The 24,775-nt window shown below is 37.4% G+C and overlaps 1 protein-coding gene and 1 long non-coding RNA gene across 5 annotated transcripts; both read left to right on the top strand.

The window, feature by feature from the left end:
• The first annotated feature begins 2,182 nt into the window (after positions 1-2,182).
• On the top strand, positions 2,183-7,727 carry LOC116402743. Its single transcript, XR_004215354.1, has 3 exons — positions 2,183-2,743; positions 7,294-7,295; positions 7,716-7,727. It is a non-coding gene; the product is annotated as an uncharacterized LOC116402743 (long non-coding RNA).
• A 9,155-nt stretch (positions 7,728-16,882) lies between these two features.
• On the top strand, positions 16,883-24,513 carry LOC101208239 (protein STRUBBELIG-RECEPTOR FAMILY 7). Of its 4 annotated transcripts, none has more exons than XM_011661514.2 (17): positions 16,883-17,227; positions 17,296-17,430; positions 18,363-18,495; positions 18,577-18,648; positions 18,745-18,810; positions 18,886-18,957; positions 19,081-19,152; positions 19,550-19,621; positions 19,702-19,767; positions 19,859-19,921; positions 20,013-20,329; positions 22,117-22,412; positions 22,629-22,900; positions 23,188-23,320; positions 23,505-23,641; positions 23,722-23,878; positions 23,997-24,513. In XM_011661514.2, exons 2-17 carry the CDS (start codon positions 17,328-17,330, stop codon positions 24,144-24,146), a joined length of 2,181 nt encoding a protein of 726 aa, XP_011659816.1. In that variant the 5' UTR covers positions 16,883-17,227; positions 17,296-17,327; the 3' UTR covers positions 24,147-24,513. The 4 variants fall into 4 exon arrangements, with proteins under 4 accessions (XP_011659816.1, XP_031738634.1, XP_031738633.1 ...); XM_031882774.1 differs by adding an exon at positions 17,683-17,797 and having other exon boundaries at positions 17,225-17,430; XM_031882773.1 differs by adding an exon at positions 17,551-17,797 and having other exon boundaries at positions 17,226-17,430.
• The last annotated feature ends 262 nt before the right edge of the window (positions 24,514-24,775 follow it).

Below are 24,775 nucleotides of genomic sequence, written 5' to 3'. Positions count from 1 at the left end.
TGAGAAATGGGTGAAGTACCTGGTTCATCAATCTCATGAAGGTGCTGGGTGCGTTAGAAAGGCCGAATGGCATGACCATCCATTCAAATAATCCTTCGTTTGTCTTGAAGGCTGTCTTCCATTCGTCGCCAGGTCTTACCCGTATTTGATGATAGCCACTTTTCAAGTCAATTTTCGAAAAGATACTGGCTTTTCCGAGTTGATCTAGCAGGTCACTAATCCTTGGAATGGGAAATCTATACTTTACCGTGATGCGGTTGATGGCTCTGCTGTCAACGCACATTCTCCAGCTTCCATCTTTCTTTGGCGTGAGAAGTGCTGGTACTGCACACGGGCTGAGGCTAGGTTTGATGTGCCCTTTCTTTAGTAATTCCTCAATATGATCATGAAGTATTTTGTACTCCTGGGGGCTCATCCTATAGTGAGCCAAATTTGGTAGTGATGCTCCCGGAATCAAGTCTATGTGGTGCTGTATATCTCGAAGGGGTGGGAGTCCCTTCGGTTCTTCCTTTATATGAGGGAACTCATGAAGGAGCTGCTGTAATTTGGGTTCTATGTCTTCAACCTGTTTTTCTTTGGTTTTTTCAATAACAACCAGTCCTAGGATGTCTTGTTCCCTTTCTTTAAGCATGTTTTTCCCACTAACAGTGATGAATAACTGTTTCTCACCTCTTAACCCTTCGTTAATCTTTTTCGTTATAGGGAGTAAGACTACCTTTCTTCCCATCCATTGAAACTCATATGTATTTTCCCTCCCTTTGTGTAATGATTGAGTATCATACTGCCAAGGTCTTCCTAGTAGGAGATGGCATACATCCATCTCAATGACATCACAAACAATTTGGTCTTTGTAGGTGTTTCCAATGGAGAGAGGGACTGTACAGATTTCGCTGACCGTGGCTTCTCCTCCTTTTCTCACCCAACCTATCTTGTAAGGGTTTGGATGTGCTTCAGCCTTTAGATTCAAGACTGTTACTAATTTCTTTGCTACGAAGTTTTCACTGCTGCCGCTGTCTATGATTACATCACATACTCTTCCGTTTATGGTGCATCTTGTCTTGAAAAGACAGTGGCGTTGCAGGTTCTTTTCTTCCTTGGGCGTAATTAGTAACCGTTGGATAACACAAGAGACCCTTTCCCCATCATCTGCTTCAATCAGTTCAGTTTCTTCCTCTGCTTCTATACTGTCTTCACTTATCTGTCCTCCTTCTTCGGCTATTGCAATGGTTTTTCTTTGCGGACAGTTGTTGGACAGGTGGCCAGTTTGGCCACATCGGAAGCATTTTCCTAATGACGAGCGGAGTAGCTGTTCTGACCACTAGGCTTGAACGTCTGTTCTTTCTTTCTTTCAACGGCTACTTCTTGATTATCAATCTCTTTCCCTTTTGCTTTTGTTGAGGTTGAAGGTTGGTCGTTTGTTTTGCTTTTTGTCGAATTTGTTTCCCATGCTGATCTTCTATTTAGATTCTTGGATCGAATTGCAATCATCTCCTCTACCGTTTCTGCAAATGATATTGCTTCAGACAGGAAACGAAATGGTTGTAGTCTGACCTTTTCCTTGATGTCGAATCGAAGGCCTCCCACAAATCTTGCAACCTGGTGCTGTTCATTTTCGCTTAGGTTTGTTCTTGCACTCAGGCGGTGGAATTCTTCAATGTACTCAGCTACTGTCCGGACACCTTGGCGGCAGTTTTGGTACTGATTGTATAAAGTTTGTTCGTAGTTTGGTGGTAAGAATCTTGCCTTCAATAATTTTTTCATCTTTTCCCATGAGCGAACCGGTTGTTTCCCGCATCTTTGTCTATTGATTTCTAACTGATCCACCAAGCTGATGCACCAGCCCTTAATTTTAAGGCTACTAGGTGGACTTTCTTGCGTTCAGGCGTATCCATGTAGTTGAAGAAGTTTTCAGTACTCTTTATCCAGTCCAAGAATGCTTCTATGTTTCGTTTGCCATCATACATGGGAAGGTCAATCTTCATCTTATAATCGTGGTATTCTCCTCTTCTGGCCTCAATTCTTTGGTTATTTCTTCCTGCTCGTGCTTCATCATTGAAGTTCCACATGTTTCCTTGTTCATCCCGCTTGAAGAATCATCTTCTTGGGTTTCTTGCCAAGCTTCTTGATCTTCTTGAAAGTCTTCGTCAAGCTGTTGCTGTATAGCGTAACCGGGTTTCCTTCTTTGAAGTCCTCGTGGATTGTTCATGTTTCTAACGTATCCCCTTGCTCGCCGGCCTCTTGTTTCACCAAAACGTTGGTCGTTTTGGAAGTTAATTTCATTCCGTGGTGGTGGCTGTGGGAATTCTCCTCTTCGGTTTAACAGTTCGACACTTTCCATCAACCTATCAAATTTGTTGTGGAGATCTCCCAAAGATTCTTCAACAGCCAGCAAGCGAACTGTTGATGTCTTTGGAGAGAGGACGGTGATTTCCTCCGCCGCTTCTTGCACACGGTTTTCCCCGTGGCAGGGTTGTTAACTCTTCGGCCAGCCATTCCGTCCAAGAATCGGGGCTGCTCTGATACCAATTTGATGTAATTCAAAGTTGGATTGATTTTTCAAAAGAATTCTCTGCCATATTTCAGGCTAGGAGACTGTTATATATTGATATCTCAAGGTTAGTTACAAGTTAGTTACAAGGTTGTTTTAGGAAGTTAGTTACAAGACTGTTTTAGGAAGTTAGTTACAGCTGTATTTCTAATTAGTTAGGGATTTTTACTAACTAACTAGCTATAGTTTACATCAGTGAGGCATTTGATTGACAAAGAGAAGCGTCTTTTAATGACCTCTGTTACAGATATTTTACTGCTGTCCCACATGGTAAGAATTCCCCAGAAGATCCAACAGAAGCCACATAATCCCAGCCAATATCCTTAGAACTCCACAATGATTTTATAAAAGCCGAGTTCAAGGTGTCCTTCTTAGATTCTTGAATCATGACTACAATTGTTGATGACTTTTTTAAGTGCTGCACGTTTAGAGGAGTCGTTCAAACCCTTAGTTTCAGGAGACAACCTTAATAATGACTGGGAGGAGGAAAAGGCAGTTGCACATCTAATTTAAGCCAGAATGATTCCACAATCACCGACTATAGACACTAAATCTTTAGGCAAATCCAGGGGAATTTTAATAGGGAGAATATCTTCATCATTGAACAAGACATTCAGATCCATCCCATTAATTTCTGGGACTAATTTAGGGTCAACTTCAGTGTTGGGGACTGCCAATTTAACTGATCTCAACAGTAAGTTGATTAAGTTGGGCAGTAGGAGGGACACGAGACAAGGCATCTGCTGCTTTGTTTTCTAGTCCCGGTTTATACACGACATCAAAATTGTAGCCAAGAAGCTTAGCAATCCACCTCTGATGTTGAGGTTGGATAACCCTTTGTTCCAATAAAAGTTTCAATGATCGTTGATCAGTTTTCACTACAAACCTCTTGCCCAAAAGATAAGGTCTACAGCGTTGCACAGCCAAAACTACAGCCATTAATTCCCGTTCATAAACTGGTTTAGCACGATTCCTCATAGCTAATGTCTGGCTAAAATAAGCAATTGCCGATGATTTTGAATTAAGACAGCACCTACCCCGTATCCAGAAGCATCGGTCTCTATTTCAAATGGTAAGAAAAAATCTGGCAGTGCTAAGATTGGGAGAGCCATCGTAGCCATCTTTAAATTCTCAAAAGCTTCAGCAGCTGCAACAGTCCATTCATATGCTCCTTTCTTCAATAATTGAGTCAAAGGAGCAGCCACACTTCCATAATTCATTTTTAACTCGGTTTAGGTTGGTTTGAAACTAAGTTTGTTGACCTTATCCAATTGGTTGCCATTTTCGGTCTTGAAGTGCCCTTTCCACACTTTTTGAACTTTTTGGTAGGCTATGGGTTACCAACTTACACTTAAACTTCGTTAGGTTGTTTTGAAAGTCCAAGTGATACTTAGACACGCCTTGACCACTTTTTAGGTTGGTTTGGAACTAAGTTTGTTGCACTTGCGCACTTGGTTGCCATTTTGGGTCCTGTAGTGTTTCCTTTTTTTCCATACTTCTTGAACTTTTTGGTAGGTTATGAGTGACGAACTTACAAATAAACATTCTTAGGTCGTTCTGAAAGTTCAAGTGATACTTAAACACGGTTTGAAATTTTTTTAGATTTGTTTAAGACTAAGTTTGTTTCACTTGCATACTTGGTTGCCATTTTAGGTCTCCAAGTGCATTTTTCACGCATTTTGAACTTTTTGTTAGTTTGTGAGTTACGAACTTACACTTAATGATTGTTAGGTCGTTTTAAACACATTTTGCGTTGGTTTGAAACTAAGTTTGTTGCACTTACACATTTGATTGAAATGTTGGGTCTTGAAGTACTTTTTTTCACACTTTTTGAAATTTTTTTAGGTTGTGAGTTACGAACTTACGCTTGAGTATTGTTTGGTCGGTTTGAAATCTTAGACACGTTTTGCACTCTTTTTAGGATGGCTTGAAACTAAGTCCGTTGCACTTACATACTTCGTTGCCGTTTTGGGTCTTGAAGTGCTTTTTTTACACTTTTTGAAATTTTGGTAGGTTGTGAGTTACAAACTTACACTTAAGCATTGTTTGGTCGTTTTGAAAGTTGAAGTGATACGTACACACGTTTGATTGAGTTTGTTGCACTTGGTTGTCATTTTTGGTCTTGAAATGCTTTTTTCAACCTTTTTGGTAGATTATGAGTTACGAACCTACATTTAGGATTTGCTAGGTCGTTTTGAAAACTCAAGTAATACCTAGACACGTTTTGAGCACGTTTTAGGTTGGTTTGAACTAAGTTTGTTACACTTACACACTTGGTAGCCATTTTGGGTCTTGTAGTGCTTTTTTCACACTATTGGAACTTTTTTCGTAGGTTATGAGTTACGAACCTACACGTAAGCTTGTTTTAGGTCGTTTTGAAAGTTCAAGTGATACTTAGACACATTTTGTTCAAGTGATACTGTTTTAGGTCGTTTTCAAGTGAACTTTTTTCTTCTTGTATTGACTGTTTTACTATTTCTTCATGGTATTTATTTTCGTAATGAATCTTTCATGTTCTGGTAAACATTGCAGAAACACATAATTTCAGCAATCTGTCAAAGAGTTGAAGGAGAAGACAGAAGTACTTAAAGGTCAAATGAAGACCTAAAAGTTAGGTAATTTTTTGAAAACTTTTTTCTTCGTCTTGCTTAGTTTTAGTGGTATTTGTTAACAGGCTGAGACATACTCTTGTATGCCAAGGCTGGGTGGCCAATTCAATGGATGGCCTGAGACGGTGAAATGACGAGTGTAGAACAAAGTAGACAATCGAGCAGATTTACAAGTAGGAGGATGGTGTTTGGTCTTACTCTAAAGCTACTGCTAGAAAGGTGATTCTCCCTTTATTTACACATGTTATCTATATTTAGTTACTGTTTTTTATGTGATGGTGAATAAATATTTAAGTCGTTTCAAGTTTTTACATCATGCTTGAGTTAATACATTTCCCAACTCGCACTAATTTTAAAGTTGAGACTAAGTTTGTTGCACTTACACACTTGGTTGCCATTTTGGATTTTTGAGTGCTTTTTCTACATTTTTTGAACTGTTTGGTAGGTTATGAGTTATGAAGTAACACTAAAGCATTATTAGGTCGTTTTTAAAGTTCGAGTGATACTTGAACATTTTTTGAACACCTTTTAGGTTGTTACAAACTAAGTTAGTTTTACATACAGCCATGGTTGCCATTTTGAGTCTTGAAAGATTTTTTTTCACACTTTTTGAAATTTTTGGTAAGTTATGAGTTATAAACTTACACTTAAGCGTTGTTAGGGTGTTTGAAAACTTATACGTGTTTTCAATACTTGTTAGGTTTGTATAGAACTAAGTTCGTTGCACTTACACACTTGACACTTTGGGTTTTTGGAGTGTCTTTTTCAAAAACTTTGAACTTTTTGCTAGGTTATGACTTATGAACTTGTATTGAATATTTGTTAGGTCGTTTTGAAAGTTCAAGTGAAACTTAGACACGTTTTGAACTCGTTTTATGTTGGTTTGAAACTAAGTTTTAAACACATTTGATTGACATGTTGGGTCTTGATGTACTTTTTTCACACTTTTTGAAATTTTGGTAGGTTGTGAGTTACAAACTTACACTTAAGCATTGCTTGGTCGTTTTGAAAATTCAAGTGATACTTACACACGTTTTGAATACATTTTAGGTTAGATTGAGTTTGTTGCACTTGGTTGTCATTTTTGGTCTTGAAATGCTTTTTTCGACCTTTTTGGTAGATTATGAGTTACGAACTTACACTTAGGATTTGCTAGGTCGTTTTGAAAACTCAAGTAATACCTAGACACGTTTTGAGCACGTTTTAGGTTGGTTTGAACTAAGTTTGTTGCACTTACACACTTGGTTGCCATCTTGGGTCTTGTAGTGCTTTTTTCACAATATTTGAACTTTTTTCGTAGGTTATGAGTTACGAACCTACACGTAAGCTTTTTTAGGTCGTTTTGAAAGTTAAAGTGATACTTAGACACGTTTTGAACTCGTTTTAGGTTGGTTTGAAACTAAGTTTTAAACACATTTGATTGACATGTTGGGTCTTGAAGTACTTTTTTCACACTTTTTGAAATTTTGGTAGGTTGTGAGTTACAAACTTACACTTAAGCATTACTTGGTCGTTTTGAAAATTCAAGTGATACTTACACACGTTTTGAATTCATTTTAGGTTAGATTGAGTTTGTTGCACTTGGTTGTCATTTTTGGTCTTGAAATGCTTTTTTCAACCTTTTTGGTAGATTATGAGTTACGAACTTACACTTAGGATTTGCTAGGTCGTTTTGAAAACTCAAGTAATACCTAGACACGTTTTGAGCACGTTTTAGGTTGGTTTGAACTAAGTTTGTTGCACTTACACACTTGGTTGCCATTTTGGGTCTTGTAGTGCTTTTTTCACAATATTTGAACTTTTTTCGTAGGTTATGAGTTACGAACCTACACGTAAGCTGTTTTAGGTCGTTTTCAAAGTTCCAGTGAAACTTAGACACGTTTTGAGCATGTTTTAGGTCGTTTTGAGTAAATGGTATGTATGTTGTGATTGTTTGATTGCATGTATAATACCTTATTGAGATGTGAATGCTTGATTGAGAAGCTGATAGAACACCAAGTAATGGTTCTTATTTGTTCATTAAGCAACCAAACTATTACAGAATACAATACTCAAACCAGTCTTGAAAGCACAGAACAAATAAGTACTATTACAGACAATAACCAAGTACAAAATAAAACATTCAAACATCAAAAGTAGTTTACGATAATGGAAAACACTTTCTAAGATTAAAGTAACCGAACAACTTCTGTAATTCTGCTCTCCAGAAAATACAGCCCCTCCACTTCCAGAAACTGATTAACCAACCCCCGTCTTTCCTTCCATCTCTCCCTTTTAACCTCCCCCTGTAACTAACTGTTGTCCCCACTAAGGTGTGTTTCCACTTCCTCCAATTCCATCACCCGTGCACGTGCAATTCCACTTGTCTTTCTTCTGCTATATTGTATTGCAATTTGTGGTCTATCATTACTCTCTCTCTCCAAAGACACCTTGTTCTCAAGGTGGGAAATGAGGAAGCTTTTGTGTAAAATCATTACAATTCTCCCATGTAGCCTCATGAGGTGGTATTCCTTTCCAACTAACAAGCACTTCCCACTTCTTTGTTGCTGGATTTTTAGGATAGCCAAAATTGTCTGCTGGTAGTAACTCTTGAAATGTAGGAACATCATCAATTCCATATAGTTCGGTAAATGTCATTCCTCCCTCCATAGCTCGACATTTTGTCAAGAAACCTTAATCAGATGGTGTCCATGTCTCCATCATGTGTTACAGACTCACTCTAGTCTTTGTCAAACTCGGGTCACCCCTTATAACAACATTCTTTTCATTTTGTATGAAAGTTAAAGTGAGTTTCCGCCAATCCACTTCGGTTACCCCAACGTGTGCAGCCATTGCATTCCAAGGATGACATCCTGATAGAACACTGATGTAGTGTTTCTATTATATTGATAATTCAAACACAACTTACAACATAAGCAAACCGTGAACCTCAGAAAATGAGTCACGTTACATATAATTCACAAACATCAAACAAAGAAACCTCCTAATCCAAAATTCCGAACAACAAAGTACTAATAAGCAAACCAGAATATAGAACACCAATCTTCTGCTTCCCCTGTCTTTCAAGAGTATTGCAGACCTTTTCCTTCACTCAAAAACTCACTTTAACAAAGCGGCAGCCACATTTTCAGGTATAGAAAATAAAGTAGGTAGTATGTAGGAGGGCTAACCAGAACTGAGTTGCATAAGGTTTGTCTTCCGCCTCTAGAGATGTTATATCTTTTCCACCTTTCAAGTTTCTTGTGAATTCGATCAATGACTGGTTGCCAAAAAGACTTTTGTCGAGGGTAGCCTCCCAAAGGGAGACCTAAATATATAATCAGAAGCTTTTCTACCATGCACCCTATTAGATTTGCTGTTTGAAACAAATCTTCCTCTCCCACATTAACGCCGCTAAGGGCTGATTTTTCCCAGTTTACTTTCTGCCCGAACACCATTCGAATAATCTAATGACGTTTTAAAGTTTAAGGACCATCTTCACATCATACTTACAAAAGAGAAGAGTATCATCGACAAATTGAAGCAAAGGGAGGTGGATCAAGTCTTTGCCAACAAGGAAACCTTCAAACTGGCTGTTAATATGAAGCTTGTTTATGATTTCTCCTAAAACCTCACTTACTAGGAGGAATAAAAAGGGGGAGAGGGGGTCCCCTTGGCGGATACCTCTAGATGCTGTTATCCGGCCTCTAGGCTTACCATTGATGAAAGCGCCTTTAAAATCCATCCTTTTTTCCGTTTTGCCCTATAATCTTCCACGGCCTCGTTAGCAATTAATATTGGGTCAAGAATTTGCCTACCTTCAATAAAGGCGCTTTGAGTGGGGCTTATAATTGCATCCATAACTTGTTTTAGACGTTCAGATAAAACCTTTGCAACGACCTTGTATGCTAACGTAGTAAGGCTGATTGGACGGAAATCCTTGACTAGAGTCACATTCTCTTTTTGTGCACTAAACAAATGAAGTTTTCTTGGATGCAAGCATTTAATCTTCCATTTCTGTGGAAATCAGACATTAGTGATTTGAAGATATCCTTGAAAATAGACCATTGGGTGATTAGGAACTTCACTGTGAAGCCATCCGGGCCCGGAGCTTTGTTGTTGCCAAGTGCCTTTAATGCCTTAAAGATCTCCTCCACTGAAAATTGGGTAACAAGAGCCTCATTCTGAATTGAGGAAACACAAGACCAATTACTGTTAATAGGGATGAATCTGTCCCCGGAATTCTGGTATAAAGTGACTCAAAAAATTCCAGCACAATCCTTTCAATGTCCGAATGAAGTCGAGACAATCCCATCATCATCTTTTAATTCAGTTATGAGGTTCCTTCTTTTTTTCGCATTTAGAAAGCGGTGGAAGAAGCCCGTATTCTCATCACCCAAAGAAAGCCAATTGAGTTTACTCTTCTGAATAAAATTACGCTCTTCATTTTGATAAATACTAAGTAATTCCGCTTGCAAAGCAGCTCTAGAATTCAACTCTTCTTGATTTAATCCAATCAACTCAGCCACAGAATCATATTTTTCTAATTTTGACATCAAGGATTTCTCTTTTTTTTTTTTACCTTAGCTTGCGCAGCAATATTCCAAGCTTTTACTGCCAATTTAACTGATCTCAACTGCTCATGAAGAATGAAACCAGCCCATCCCTGGAAGTTAGAGTTGCTCACTGTTTCAACAATAATCTGATTAGAATCACTGGACACCAACCAGCTGTTACAAAACCGAAAAGGAGAGGGACCCCAAAGAAAAGAACCAGCCTCCAAGAATAAAGGAAAGTGATCCGAGAAGATGCGTGCTTTTCGAGAAACCCGAGAATTTTCAAAACAAACATCCCACATCTGATTTATGAAGAATCTGTCTAATAATGATCTTCAAGGAGAATTACCGTCTCTAGACCAAGTGAACCTTCCATTTTGCAATGGAATTTCCATGAGAGAAACCATGTCAATAAACTTATTGAATAATGACATTCCTCTAGTACTTCTGCCAAAAGGAAATCTTTCCCGGGCCCAACGAGTGATATTAAAATCCCCACCTATGCACCAGGCCACGGACGAACAATCAGCCAAGGAAGACAATTCGGGCCAAACCAATTTCCTTTCTCTGCAACCACAAGGGCCATAGACATTTGTGATCCAACAAACCTTTTTGCACAAAGTGAGGCATTTGATTGACAAAGAGAAGCGTCTTTTAATGACCTCTGTTACAGATATTTTACTGCTGTCCCACATGGTAAGAATTCCCCAGAAGATCCAACAGAAGCCACATAATCCCAGCCAATATCCTTAGAACTCCACAATGATTTTATAAAAGCCGAGTTCAAGGTGTCCTTCTTAGATTCTTGAATCATGACTACAATTGTTGATGAATTTTTTAAGTGCTGCACGTTTAGAGGAGTCGTTCAAACCCTTAGTGTTCCAGGAGACAACCTTAATAATGACTGGGAGGAGGAAAAGGCAGTTGCACATCTAATTTAAGCCAGAATGATTCCACAATCACCGACTATAGACACTAAATCTTTAGGCAAATCCAGGGGAATTTTAATAGGGAGAATATCTTCATCATTGAACAAGACATTCAGATCCATCCCATTAATTTCTGGGACTAATTTAGGGTCAACTTCAGTGTTGGGGACTGCCAATTTAACTGATCTCAACAGTAAGTTGATTAAGTTGGGCAGTAGGAGGGACACGAGACAAGGCATCTGCTGCTTTGTTTTCTAGTCCCGGTTTATACACGACATCAAAATTGTAGCCAAGAAGCTTAGCAATCCACCTCTGATGTTGAGGTTGGATAACCCTTTGTTCCAATAAAAGTTTCAATGATCGTTGATCAGTTTTCACTACAAACCTCTTGCCCAAAAGATAAGGTCTACAGCGTTGCACAGCCAAAACTACAGCCATTAATTCCCGTTCATAAACTGGTTTAGCACGATCCTCATAGCTAATGTCTGGCTAAAATAAGCAATTGGCCGATGATTTTGAATTAAGACAGCACCTACCCCGTATCCAGAAGCATCGGTCTCTATTTCAAATGGTAAGGAAAAATCTGGCAGTGCTAAGATTGGGAGAGTCATCGTAGCCATCTTTAAATTCTCAAAAGCTTCAGCAGCTGCAACAGTCCATTCATATGCTCCTTTCTTCAATAATTGAGTCAAAGGAGCAGCCACACTTCCATAATTCATTACAAATCTTCGATAATATCCTGTCAACCCAAGAAATCCACGAACTTCACGGACATTAGTGGGCACGGGCCATTCTTTGATAGATCTAATTTTCTCGGGATCAACCTCTACACCCTTGCCCGAAATTATATGGCCAAGATACTCCACTTTCATTTTGGCAAACCCACACTTGTGCATATTAGCATATAATTTATTCTCTCGCAGCACCTCTAACACCCATTCTAAATGTTGAAGATTTTCATCCAAACTTCTGCTGTAAATTAATATATCATCAAAAAAGACTAAGAAAACCTGTGTAGGTAAGGTTTAAAGATACTATTCATCAAAGCTTGAAACGTTGATGGTGCATTGGTGAGCCCAAAAGGCATGACAAGAAACTCATAATGCCCCTCGTGAGTTCTAAAAGCTGTTTTCTTCACATCCTTTTTACACATTCTAATTTGATGATATCCCGCCTTGAGATCAATCTTCGAAAATATATTAGCCCCATTAAGTTCATCAAACAATTCCTCTACTACTGGAATAGGAAACTTGTCTGGAACGGTCACACTATTCAACGCACGGTAATCTACACAAAACCGTCAACTACCATTTTTTTTCACCAACAAGACCGGGCTCGAATATGGACTAGTACTAGGTTTTTATGCCAAATGCCATCATTTCATCAACCAATCTTTCCATCTCCTCCTTTTGCTGGTATGCATATCTATAAGGCCGAACATTGACTGGATTAGTCCCCTTCTTAAGATGTATATGATGTTCAATGGTACATTGTGGTGGCAACTCTCCAGGCCAATCAAAAACATCTTCATTCTTAGCTAACACGGCTGGAATAGACTCATGAGTGGTAGGCACTTCATCAACCCCATACATCGCTGCAAATGCCATTCCACCTTCCAAAGATCTACACTCAATCAGAAATCCCTGATCAAGTTCTGTCCATGTCTTCATCATGTGCTTCAAACTCACCCTAGCCTTCGTATGACTCGGATCTCCCCTCAATACAACCTTCTTCCCATTTTGTATGAATGTCAAAGTAAGTTTTCACCAATCTACTTCGGTTACTCCTAATGTATGTAGCCATTGCATACCAAGAATGACATCCACTCCCCCCCAATTCCAATGGCAGAAAATTATCCACAACCTTCCATTCACCAATAGCAGTTCCACTTGTTTACAAATTCCCTTCCCTTTTACAGCAGATTCAGACCCCAAAATAACCCCATAATCAGAAGTTTCCTGCAACTGCAACAACAATTGAGTTACTAACTTTTCATATAAAATTATTGGTCGCGCCGCAATCTATCGATACTACTACTGACCTTTCTCTAATCATACCTTTAATTTTCATAGTTCCAGGGTTTGTTAATCCCACCACCGAATTTATTGACAATTCGATCACGGGTTCTTCTGGTTTAACAACTTCAGTCTCCTGTATTTCAGTTTCCACTTTTGAATCCTCTTCTTCAACTACTCTAGTTCTTCCCCATTTGCCCCAACAACTAAAACTCTAAGTTCCTTATGATCTTTCACTTTACACTTATGGCCCACAAAAAATCATTCCTCACACGAAAACAGAGACCTTTCTCACGTCTAGCCTGAAATTCAGCATCAGAAAGTCGTTTTAGTGGTCCTTCTCGTCGATTAGGTTCACCAGCCACTCCTCGAAGTGTAATCATCCGCATTCGAACAATCCCTCCTGACTTATTATCATTAGAAATCACAGGAATTTGAGGTTTAAAAGAAGCAGAAACCTGGAATTTTCCATCCGCTGCACGTTTGAAACTTGATTCTCCCATTATCACTTCTCGGTTCTCAATCTTTTGGGCCAACTTCATCATTTGAGCAAGCCCCATAGGTTCCCAACATTCCATGTCTGCCTTAATCCATGGTTTCAAACCATTCATAAATGTTTCTTCTAAGACAGCCTTTTGTAGAAAAGGCAATGGTGCTACTGATTTATCAAATAAATTCCAATATTCTTCCACTGTAATTCTTGCTTGATCTTTAAAAATCTTCCCAGAATTGATCCCTCACGACTCGATCGAAATCAAACAATAAGTCTCTTCTTTAAATCGTCCCAATTAACAAACGGTTCACGATCTTCATGAGATCTATACCAATTCAAAGCTGCTCCATCAAAACTAATAATGGACACAATCATTTTCTCTGACTCACTCAGTTTGTGTATCTGAAAGTATCTCTCAGCCCTAAACAACCAAGAATCGGATCATTTCCCACAAAAACTGGCATTTCAATTTTTTTAAATTTGCTTCGGTCGCCCGCAGAATCTTCACCTCCAACTTGGTATGTTTTTCCTCAGATTTTCCTCCCATCATCGTCCAATCACTGACATCAACCATGCTGTCAACTCACTTGATGATCCTTCTAGTACTTCTTCCATCGTTGTCTTCCCTTTGATCATTCCTTCAATATATTTCAACAGTGTTTCTGGTTGCTGTTGTTGCTTCTCAGCCTGTACTCCTAACCTCTCAATACTCTTCGCCAAAGATGACATGTTTTCCTTGATTGTTGGCAGATCATGTAATTCTGCTCGAATGCCGGATATTTCTTGATCTACCATTTCCAACTTTTCCTCAATTCGCTTTTGAGCCATGATATAGAACTTCACAAATTCGATTTCTCCGATACCAAAATGATAGAACACCAAATAGTGTGTTCTACTAATTTATTAATCAGCCAAACATTAACAGAAAACAGGTTCTAACACAATGATACATATTCTTACAAATCCAGATGTACGGGTGCTCGTGTGTGTTCAATAAAGTAAATAATAGAAAAATTTTCAAACAAAAACCAAGCATAATAAATTTCTATGACCATTAAGACATCCATATTCTTATCGCTTCTCTCCCACGTTTCACGAAGGCCCTCAGCCATCTGCCAGTTCCATTTGAATTATTTTTTATAAAGCCCATTAAAAATAAAAGTTCAAAATGCATGAAAAATGCACTTTAAGACCTAAAATGACAACCAAGTATGCAAGTGAAACAAACTTAGTCTTAAACAAGTCCCAAAATGGCAATCAAGTGGGTAAGGTCAACAAACTTAGTATCTCTTGATTTGAAATTTGAAAAATATTTGTAAGGTGTGATAAATTAAAAATCAAATCATTTTATGTTTATGTCGTTGAATTTAAAGAAATCAAATGATTATAAATCAACTTTTAAAAAATTAAAAATTTGTTTCTAGACATCCATATTCTTACCGATTAAAATTCAACTTACATATTTTCTTTTTTACTTGATATCTAAAATTTACATATACTTTAAAATTTATTTCTTCTCTTTTCATTTTTTTTCTCATATTTCATTTTTCAAGATTTAAATAGTTTTTTTTGTTTTATCTATACTTTTTTTGATAGGTTATGAGTTATGAGCTTATAGTTTAGCAGTGTTAGGTCGTTTTGAAAATTCAAGTGATACTCCAAGATTATTCTTGGAATATTCTTTTACATTATATTGTTGAATCACTATTTAGTTTATTAAGAGCTTGATAAATAACCACTAAACTAAAACCATAGAGGATAATTGATAGACCACTAGTACATGTTCTATCTACTAACCGACGGTAAAACTTTGTTATATTTGTGAATATCTTCAGCAATTTTATCATTTAAGACAATTTTTTGTATAATATCGACATGAACATCATAAGAAAACTCAAATTAAGTAAGTTAAATTAAAAAAAAAATTGTATGAATGTTTCGAGAACCATTAATTATAAATTCAACATTTTGAATGAAAAATTGGATTGGTTTGTGGTGACGGCTAACATGCATGTCTAACAATTATTTTCAATTTCTAATACTTTCATCCATTGCCAAAGTTGGAAACTAATGTTCACAATTTTTTTATCTTATTAAATGAAATTTCACATTTCTTGAAAATTTTGGATTATAATTATTTGAAAAACAAAATATATATCACATCCTATTCTCATTGTTTCCTGCGTTTTGGTTGTTTTGCGGATTGAGATGTGACAATAACAGTGGTTGGTAGAGGAGAAACACACTACAACTCTTCCTCAAGATTAAGGGGTTCAAGTTCGCCAACAACATCAGTTGGATTAGGTAAGGGCTCATTGAGGTCAGGTCGCGAGGTGGTTGCTGGTGGGATGGTCGATGTGGAAAGTGGCGAGATAATGATGGGTGACACAGGAGATCGTCGCCAGTAAAAAATATGCTACTTTTAAAAGTTCAAAAACTTAAAAAATATGTTTTCTAAAATTTGAGAATCAAATGTAAACAAATACAAAGTTTAGAAACTAAAATAAAATTTAAAGGATCATTTTTAGGTGGTATGATGCAGGAGAGAAATGATAGAAGTATTCACCCATGTTTTTAGTAGGCAATGATTAGACTTAACTTATTGTGCATATATTCCCACACAGCCCTAATCCTTCTTACCAAATAGAAAAATAATCGTTCATTTAAAAAAGAATTTGTTTTTTTTTTTTTTTTTTGAGATGTGAGAAACTTTGGTGGAGCTATCAATACACCTAAACAAATATATTTCTTATCGAATTTGTATAAAGAAAACAATTAAGAGCAGTCAGCCTCATCCAATAATTATCGATCATATTGGGAATGAATGTGATGGATTCATGGAGGGCATTCGACCACCGACGGGAAGAAGTAGGGGCCGCGAAATACGCAGGCGTGGGCTCCTTCCAATTTCCAAGCTTTGTGCTTTATGTACCAAAACTGTTTGTTAAAATGCCGCAGAGGCAGACCCCACTCTAAATTGTCGTGGAGCGCAGCTCTTGCGAGCTCGTGATCACCCACCACGCCATCTAGACTTAGCCCCATCAATGGTCCACCACTATTTGTCTTCTTTTTCTCTCTTATTACCCTTTTCTTTTTCCTAAGTTTCTTGGGTTTTGCTCACCATCACCGACACTAACATTTTTTTAGCGACCTGAGTTTAATTGTAAAGTTAAAAACTTTCATTGTTTGCAAAAGAATTTTTTTAAATGAGGTCTTCATTGCACACTCTTGTTTTTAAAGATATCATTCTGTTTGTTTTATTTGTGAAAAAAGGGTCTCATTATTATATCTTGTCACTTCCCATCCTCTAGATCCCGATATTTTGCTGTATTGATTCTAATTAGTAATTTTTTCCAAACCCAAAATGTCTCGTTGAAAGCAGCAGTGTAGTAAAATGATAGCAAGCACTAGTTCTGACACTGCTGTTCTACTGCCTCTTAAGAGTCCCACCATTCGTCCGGATTTCTTCCCTTTTGTTGGGCTTTGCCTTTGATTTCGATTTTGACTCATTCAGATATTCCCCACTCTGCTTTGTAGAGCTTGGTGAGCTGGCTGTATTTGGTTTATGTTTATGCGTCTCAAATGAGACTAGAGTTTAGAGATCAGTCGTTACCTGATATTTTATTTTTCATTCTGGTGATAGCTTAACTGTTGGAAAATAGAAGTTCTTCCTTTAAAGGTTTGGACCGTTTATGAAATGTGTTTGAAAGCTACTTAAAACTTGGCTGTTTATTATCTATACTTTAACTAATTGCATACATCTCTTGTTTATCTTTTAGTTGTAAACACTAGAGCTGGTAATCCTCCTCGAATGTCTGTTGTAGTTTATTATTTTCTATATCCAACCCCATCAGAATCGATGGTAGAATTAAAATATTCCACCAACCATGACTGTATTCGCTTTTTCTATTTACGAAAAAGTGGAACAACAGCAAATATCAAATTACCCCGAGAGAGGAAGAGAGAGAGAGAGAACAAGAGAGACAAAATAAGTGGCAACAGTGTCAAAAGAAAGAGCTTTCCAAGGCCTTGGATACTATCTGACAAGTCCTGTCTGCCAGAGCTATAAAGAAACATTTTTCCCATTCTTAAAAAAGGGTAAGGAGTAGAATTAAAAGAGAGAAGAAAAAAAAGGAGGAAGCTGATTTTTTTTTCTGCTTTTTCAGGCAGAGGAGGAGAGAGCAAGTGACTGAGAGAAATGGTGAAGAAGTGGAGTTGGGGAGAGCCGTTGCTGCTAGTCAGTATCTGCATTTTGGGATGGAGGATTAGTTTTATCAATGGAGCTACGGATCCAGGAGATGGTCAGCACCTGACTTTTTTTTTTTTTTTAATCTTTTTTATCTTGTTTGTCTGCTTAGTTTTCCTCCCATTTGAAGTTCCTTCTCTTACATTAGCTTTCATTCTTCTTCATCCATCCTCAGTTCCTCAACGTCCGACATTGTATACTGGAAAGCAACCTGGATGTTTCTTGCATACATTTTTTCATTCATACTTTAGTTTATTTATCAGAAGACCCCCTTAAGAGGAAAAATGACTCCTACAACTTCTCACAGATACAGGGTTCTAGTTCAAAGAATGTTGCTTCCGTTACTATTAGGGATCTCATCACATGAAGAACTTTCTTCCTTTGGAGCTATGAGATTCTTTAAGAACGGTGTTTTTTTTAGAGTAAGCAAAATGACTACTTGCCATGCCACAACTTGCAGCTTATAGAAATGTGATAGTACTTGGTGACGCCTTAGTTGGATTTTGATTAGAAAACTATCTCAATAAACCTTGTTATTGCAGAAAAACAATGAATATTGAGCAAGAACACCACCTTAAGTAATCGTATATGTACTTTATCCTGCTCTGGAGCTGCAGAAACTTTTGCTAAAATATATGGATGAATAAACCTGTACCATCTACCCTCTCTTTCTGAGAAGACTGACCTTGTATCTATTTCTTGGCTGTAAGGCTGTAACCTGAACAATGTTACTTTTCTATTCGATGTTAAAGAGATCATTTTGCATTGTTGCTTCAAAGGGATATTTTGACACATATATATGTTAGCAAGTGCGTTCAACCTAAAGCGGGGAATGTAAGATTTCATAGCATCTTAAATTATTGTATGAACTCAATTGCAACTTATCCTATAATCACGGGAGATATACCATTTGGAAAGTTATTATTATTTTGACGCACTTAGTTACTAATACACATGGATATCTTACTACTTATATTATTTATGCAGTATCGGCTCTAAATGCCATGTATACTAGTTTAAACTCTCCTCCAATTCTAACACAATGGAGTTCGAGTGGTGGAGATCCATGTGGACAAATTTGGAAAGGCATTACTTGCTTGGGCTTAAGGGTCACAGAAATGTATCTCTCTTGCCTTGTTATCTATCGTTTTATGCAATTTAATATCTCTGCGGTGTACGTATCTATATAATTTTTTTTTAGTTCATTGTCTGGTTTAGGACTTTCTGGAACACTGGGATACCAGCTCTCAAGTTTGACATCCCTAACTAATCTGTAAGATCTATGATTTTGTTTATCACATGGATATAAATTGTTTTTCTTAATTACTATTTGTTATATAAATAATATATCAATAAATGCAATTTGCAGAGATGTGAGTAACAACAATCTTGGACCTGACATACCTTATCAGCTCCCTCAAAACTTGCAAAAACTGTATGCTTCTATTGTTGTTTATTCTGACAAAGTTATACTTCCATTTCAATTTATAAAATTATTTTATTTCTGCAGAAACCTTGGATGGAATAACTTCAGTGGAAGCATCCCCTATTCTATTTCTCAAATGAGTTTGCTTATTTCCTTGTTAGAAACTTCCACAGTCCTCTTTTTATTTTTATTTTTTCGTCTATGCATTCTACCTGCATGGTGAAGCTAACCCATGATCTTTTGTTTTCTTCCCCCTCGCCTCGTCACCTTGAATTATAGGAACATGAGCCACAATCAGCTTCAGAATCAAGTGAATGATATGTTCTGGAAGCTTTCTTCCCTGGCCATGTTGTGAGTTCTCAATTTATCCTCAATTCAGATGAATTTAACTAACTATTTGATTGTTTTCTTTCTTTTTGTGCCTTTCTGTTTGTCCTTTTGGTAATAGCATTACTGGATTCTTCTAAAGCCTTTTATAGTAACAAATAACTATAAAGGATTAAAGTATATTTCATAGTTCTTTTTAACCACACTGTTAAATTGATCACTTCCTTCTATTTCATTTTCAGGCATGGATGATATTTTCTCATTGTTCACCATAGTTTTCTTTACTAAAGTTCTCACAGAAATCTTTTCCAACTGTAATTAGCTTCAGTTAAACAAATGAAATAACAATCATCTAGTAATTGAAAAGATATTGTAGATGGTTCTCTTTGAATTCAAAGTGTCAATAACTTTTCTTCTTCAGGGACGTCTCTTTCAATTTTCTGTCAGGTGCCCTCCCCCAGAGTTTTAGCAACCTTACCAGTCTTAACGCTATGTGAGTATTACATAATTACTAGTGGAAGACAAATGTAGTTAATGCTGATTCACCATGTTTTGCCATCTAAATTTCTTTAGGTTTCTGCAAAACAACCAATTCAGTGGCACTATTGATGTTCTTGCAAATCTTCCGCTACAAAATTTGTATGTATTCTTATATGACTACTTTTTATGTTTGACTACCTTTGTTAAGGAACTTAGCATGTACAAACTGCTTATATTACCTTCTCATCAGGAATGTCGAGAACAACCATTTTACTGGTTGGGTTCCTGAACGATTGAAGAATATAAATATTCAGTGAGTACCTGACCAGTATTGTTATCATCTCTAAGGTATTTTATTTAACTGAATGTTCAAGTCTAATTGAGCTTGAGCAACTTTATGACAGGGAGGGAGGAAATTCTTGGAGCTTTGGGCTTGCGCCCCCACCTCCGCCTGGGACTCCTCCAGCCAACCAAAATTACAGATATCACAAGGCAGGGAACAGTTACAGCCCACTGAGTAGTGATGCTGCTGGTGGGGGTAGCAATAGATCAGGAATCGGTGGTGGTGCCATTGCTGGAATTCTTATATCTGTGCTAGTGGTAGGAGCAATACTAGCATATCTTCTAGCAAAGAGGAGATCCAAGAGGCCATCCACAGACATAGAAAAGCAAAAGCATGGGAACTTGCCTATTGTATCTCCTGCTTCAAATGAAGTGCAAGGTAACCATGTTCAACTGATTGCTTATTAACTGGGAAGCATGCGTTTTATAATTATTTGATCAATTATTATCTTTTCTGGTTCAATATATTTTGTTTTCTAGTTTTTCCAAAGTTTTTGAGTACTTTTCCTCTGTACATGTTTAGTTTCTGTAAATTGGAACTGAATGGACACTCCCTCCATGAAAGGGCTTGTGCTCTTTCCCACTTTGCTGCTGTTAAGAATTTGTTCCCTATTTTCTTAAATAATTCTCTTTTGCACATGACCTTTTTACATCCCACATTTCTTAAGCCATGCCCAATGTATCCGCCCTCATTCTACCCATGAATTTTCTTTAATAATATGGTTAACTTTTTCCTTCTTTATGGGAGGGGGGAATGGTAGATAACTAATTTTATTGGTGATGCGCATGAGTGAGGGAGGTAAATGAAATACCATGCACCGTAGAAAACCAAATAGCTGGTAGTGCCTACAAGAGAATCTTGGCAAGAACAAAGAACCTGGTTCTTGTGATTGCCCTTCTGAATTTGATATCAACTTCACAGTACATCCATGGAGAGCTAACATTATGTTAGGTACTCAATTACCTTGGAGAACCACACTCCAAAAGCCAGTTGTTGGGGTGGGGGAATCAAGCCACTAAAGTACCACATTGGTCATCCCAATCTAACTAATCTGGGACAAAAGCATCCCATACTACCTTGGTTTCTAATACATCAACTCCCCCGTTTCTCCATTTTTCCACACTTTTATGCTCTTTCTTCTGATGCCTACAAACCCAGACCTCAACTATGAATGAAAGAGCTCTCAACTTGGAACCTCAACTTTAAGGGAACGTCAAGAAAGATGAACAATTGGCACTCTCTCATGGGTCATGTTGAAGCACGTTTCCCTACTAACCTGTTTTCTTGGGCGTGTCCTATGAACCCTTGGGGCTCTTTCACTTGATCAGTGCTCTTTCAAGACAAAATTTAGAATCACAAGGCCACAGCTTATGTCCACGGTCAATTTACAACTGTAGATGGGCCAAGCCACTTGATAGCATAATTAACTTCAACCTTTTCTTCCTTTCTCTTAACCACTTTTTCAAGACAAAATTAAAATTCTATGGCTAAACATTATCAGAAGCTTCTTATGGACTACTTGGTGGGAACCTCAAAATCTTGGTGAATTTGAAAGAAGCTATCAACCATTACCTAATTGATCATATCCGTCTTATTGCTGTCTTTAGTGGGAGCTTAGCAATATATACTTTATGACTACTTAACTGGTATATGAGCTAATTTGATGAGCCAAACCACTTGCTAGCATAAAATTTACATCTATAGATGGGCCAATTCACTTGATAGCATATATAAGTTGTAAATGGACCGTGGACAAAAACTATGGCTTTTGCTATCAAGTGGCTTGGCCCATCAAATGAAATTCTCTTTCATATGACGCAAAATAAAACTGTTGGCAATGCCTATGAGAGGGAGGGAAAAAACCACAAACACACTCTAGATCAAACTTGTTTGTAATGCTTAGTTTCCAATTAATTGCATTTTGAGTTCATTGTTAATTCCCCCATACTGATGTTGTATCCTTTCTCTCTCTTCTTTTCAATTTCAATGAATGATAAAGTGGAACTGATTGAACTGAAGTTCTGTTACTCTATGAGAAGTTCTAAACTTTTGACTCAAATGTAATTCAACATCTTCAATTTTGGGATTATGAACTTTTAAATAGTCGATATTATTGGCCTGCCTCTCAACTTTTTGTATTCTGACGAAATAAATTATTTTGAAAGACGCGTTGGCAGAGATGAAGCTTGTTCATACTTCATCCTCATTTGATGCAAAAGAATTGGACTCTCCTGCTTCAATCAATCTTAAACCCCCACCTATTGATCGTCATAAATCATTTGATGACAATGATACATCAAAGGTACCTGTGGTGAAGAAGACCAATGTCACTGCTCCCATAAGTGTGAAATCATATTCAATAGCAGATCTGCAAATGGCTACAGGTAGTTTCAATGTAGAAAACCTTCTTGGTGAGGGACCACTTGGACGTGTTTATCGGGCTCAGTTCAACGATGGGAAGGTATCTTTAACCTATGCTTTTGCATCTAAGTTTGGATTGAATAATGAGTTCGTTTAGTGTCCATCTGTGATCTATCTGATGTGAATTTAGATCAATTTGATATGCAAATTCAATCTCACTTTAAGCATTCTTGAATTAATAGGTTTATATTGAACTATTTGGAAGCAAGAACAAAACCCAACTTGATTAATTGTTCATCTCTTGAAAATGATGCAGGTTCTTGCAGTGAAGAAAATAGATTCAGCTGCCTTCCATAGAGAATTGTTGGAAGATTTCACAGAGATCGTTGCTAATATATCTCAGCTGCATCATCCTAATGTAACCGAGCTAACAGGCTATTGCTCAGAGCATGGCCTGCATTTGCTAATATATGAGTTCCATAAGAATGGCTCACTACATGACTTCTTGCACATATCAGATGAATATAGCAAGCCACTGACTTGGAACTCACGTGTCAAGATTGCTTTAGGGACGGCCCGTGCTTTAGAGTAAGTTCATTTTCTGGGAAGGTTATTTGTCTCTCTATGATAAAGTTATGAGATGATTTCTATCAATTAGTTAATTGATGCTTATTCAAATTTTAGTACTATCAATACGTTTTGACATGCTTTCAACTGCCAAGATGCTTATGTATACTTTTAAAAGTAAAACTGGAAGCATAAATATGCAAAGCTTTAAGGTCAGCTGTAGGTTCTGAAATGATTACAGCTTTGTTAGACATAAATTTTTTTATGTTTGTTATTCAAACACCTGAAGTTTCAGAGAACTTTTGTAGGTACCTACATGAAGTTTGTGCCCCCTCAGTTGTTCACAGAAATATCAAGTCAGCCAATATCTTACTAGATGCTGAAATGAATCCTCATCTCTCCGATTGTGGTCTGGCTAGCTTTATAACCAATCTAGATCACGTGAACTTCTCAAAACTTTCCCACAAGTTATTTACTTTGTATTTTTCATGATTATTAGTTCAATCAACTCTGCATGTGCATACAACTAAAGTTGATTCACCGAGTTGCATAATGTGTAATGAATTTATTAGAAAAGGCATTGAATAGGTCCTGATTTATAATTTTCTTTTTGTCAAACATTCAGGCATTGGATCAACAGGCAGGATCTGGGTACAGTGCTCCTGAGGTTACCATGTCTGGTCAATATACATTAAAAAGCGACGTATATAGTTTTGGAGTGGTGATGTTAGAACTTCTAAGCGGACGTAAGCCATTTGATAGGTAAAATAGGCACACTCAAATCCTGAAATGAAAGAGTAATTGGTTTGTTTTTCAATTTTCTTTATCACATTTCACTGCAGTTCAAGGCCAAGGGCTGAGCAATCCTTGGTTCGATGGGCTACGCCTCAGCTCCATGATATCGATGCCTTGACGAAAATGGTTGATCCTGCACTTAAAGGGCTCTACCCAGTTAAGTCTCTCTCGAGATTTGCAGACGTTGTAGCTCTTTGCGTCCAGGTACTGAGCCATTGTTCCTTCAAACAGCTACTAGTTAAGAAGCGCAAAACTTCCAAAATACTGCACATTCAACCATACCAATCTGCTAATTGAAAGTTATTTTGTTCTTCTATGGCAGCCTGAGCCTGAATTCAGACCACCCATGTCAGAGGTGGTGGAAGCGTTGGTTCGGCTTGTGCAGAGATCCAACATGAGCAGAAGAACGTTTGGAAGTGATCATGGATCATCTTTTAGAACTGATGATCTTGAAGCACGTGAAACATCTTAACCGGCTTCATCTCACTGAAAATAAAACTCTCTTCTTTGAGGAATTTACGACATTGTTATTAGAACTTCACCTTCGTAGACAGAAGTATAACAATGTTTTGTGTTTTACGTTCACATTGCTTTTCGAGCCTCATGCTGTATAGTTAACTCATAGTATGTGAACCTGGTGGTGCAATCAATGAAAACTGAGCAGTTATTTTAGGACCCACATCGCTTAATAGAAGCATTTGGTTCAATGATTTGATTTACTCTACCAAAGGCAGAAAGTATTGTGTTATGTATTTCCATGTAAAGCTAGGGAGCAGTTGGACACTCATAACGTAATGGATTATGTTGGCTTGATTCATAATACCAAACCCATTCAACTCCTCTCGATTCTTCATGCATTACAACTCTCCGTAATCCTCGTAATCCTAATTATTTGAGCTATTTATTTGAGCTCTCTAAATAGCTCTAGTGTGTTTAGATAAAAAGAACAAGAATGGATTATTCAAATCTAAATGGCCATTCAATTATACACAATACATTTTCTTTTTCAGGAAAGAACATTTCATAAAACTAACAAGCTAGTCACACAGAAAATCTTCATAAAAGGTCGCACAAAGAACAGATGACACCCAATTAAGAATA

The sequence above is a fragment of the Cucumis sativus genome, chromosome 3 (assembly GCF_000004075.3).
Source record: "Cucumis sativus cultivar 9930 chromosome 3, Cucumber_9930_V3, whole genome shotgun sequence".
NCBI lineage: Eukaryota > Viridiplantae > Streptophyta > Magnoliopsida > Cucurbitales > Cucurbitaceae > Cucumis > Cucumis sativus.
This window is presented reverse-complemented; position numbering and strand designations above follow the sequence as displayed.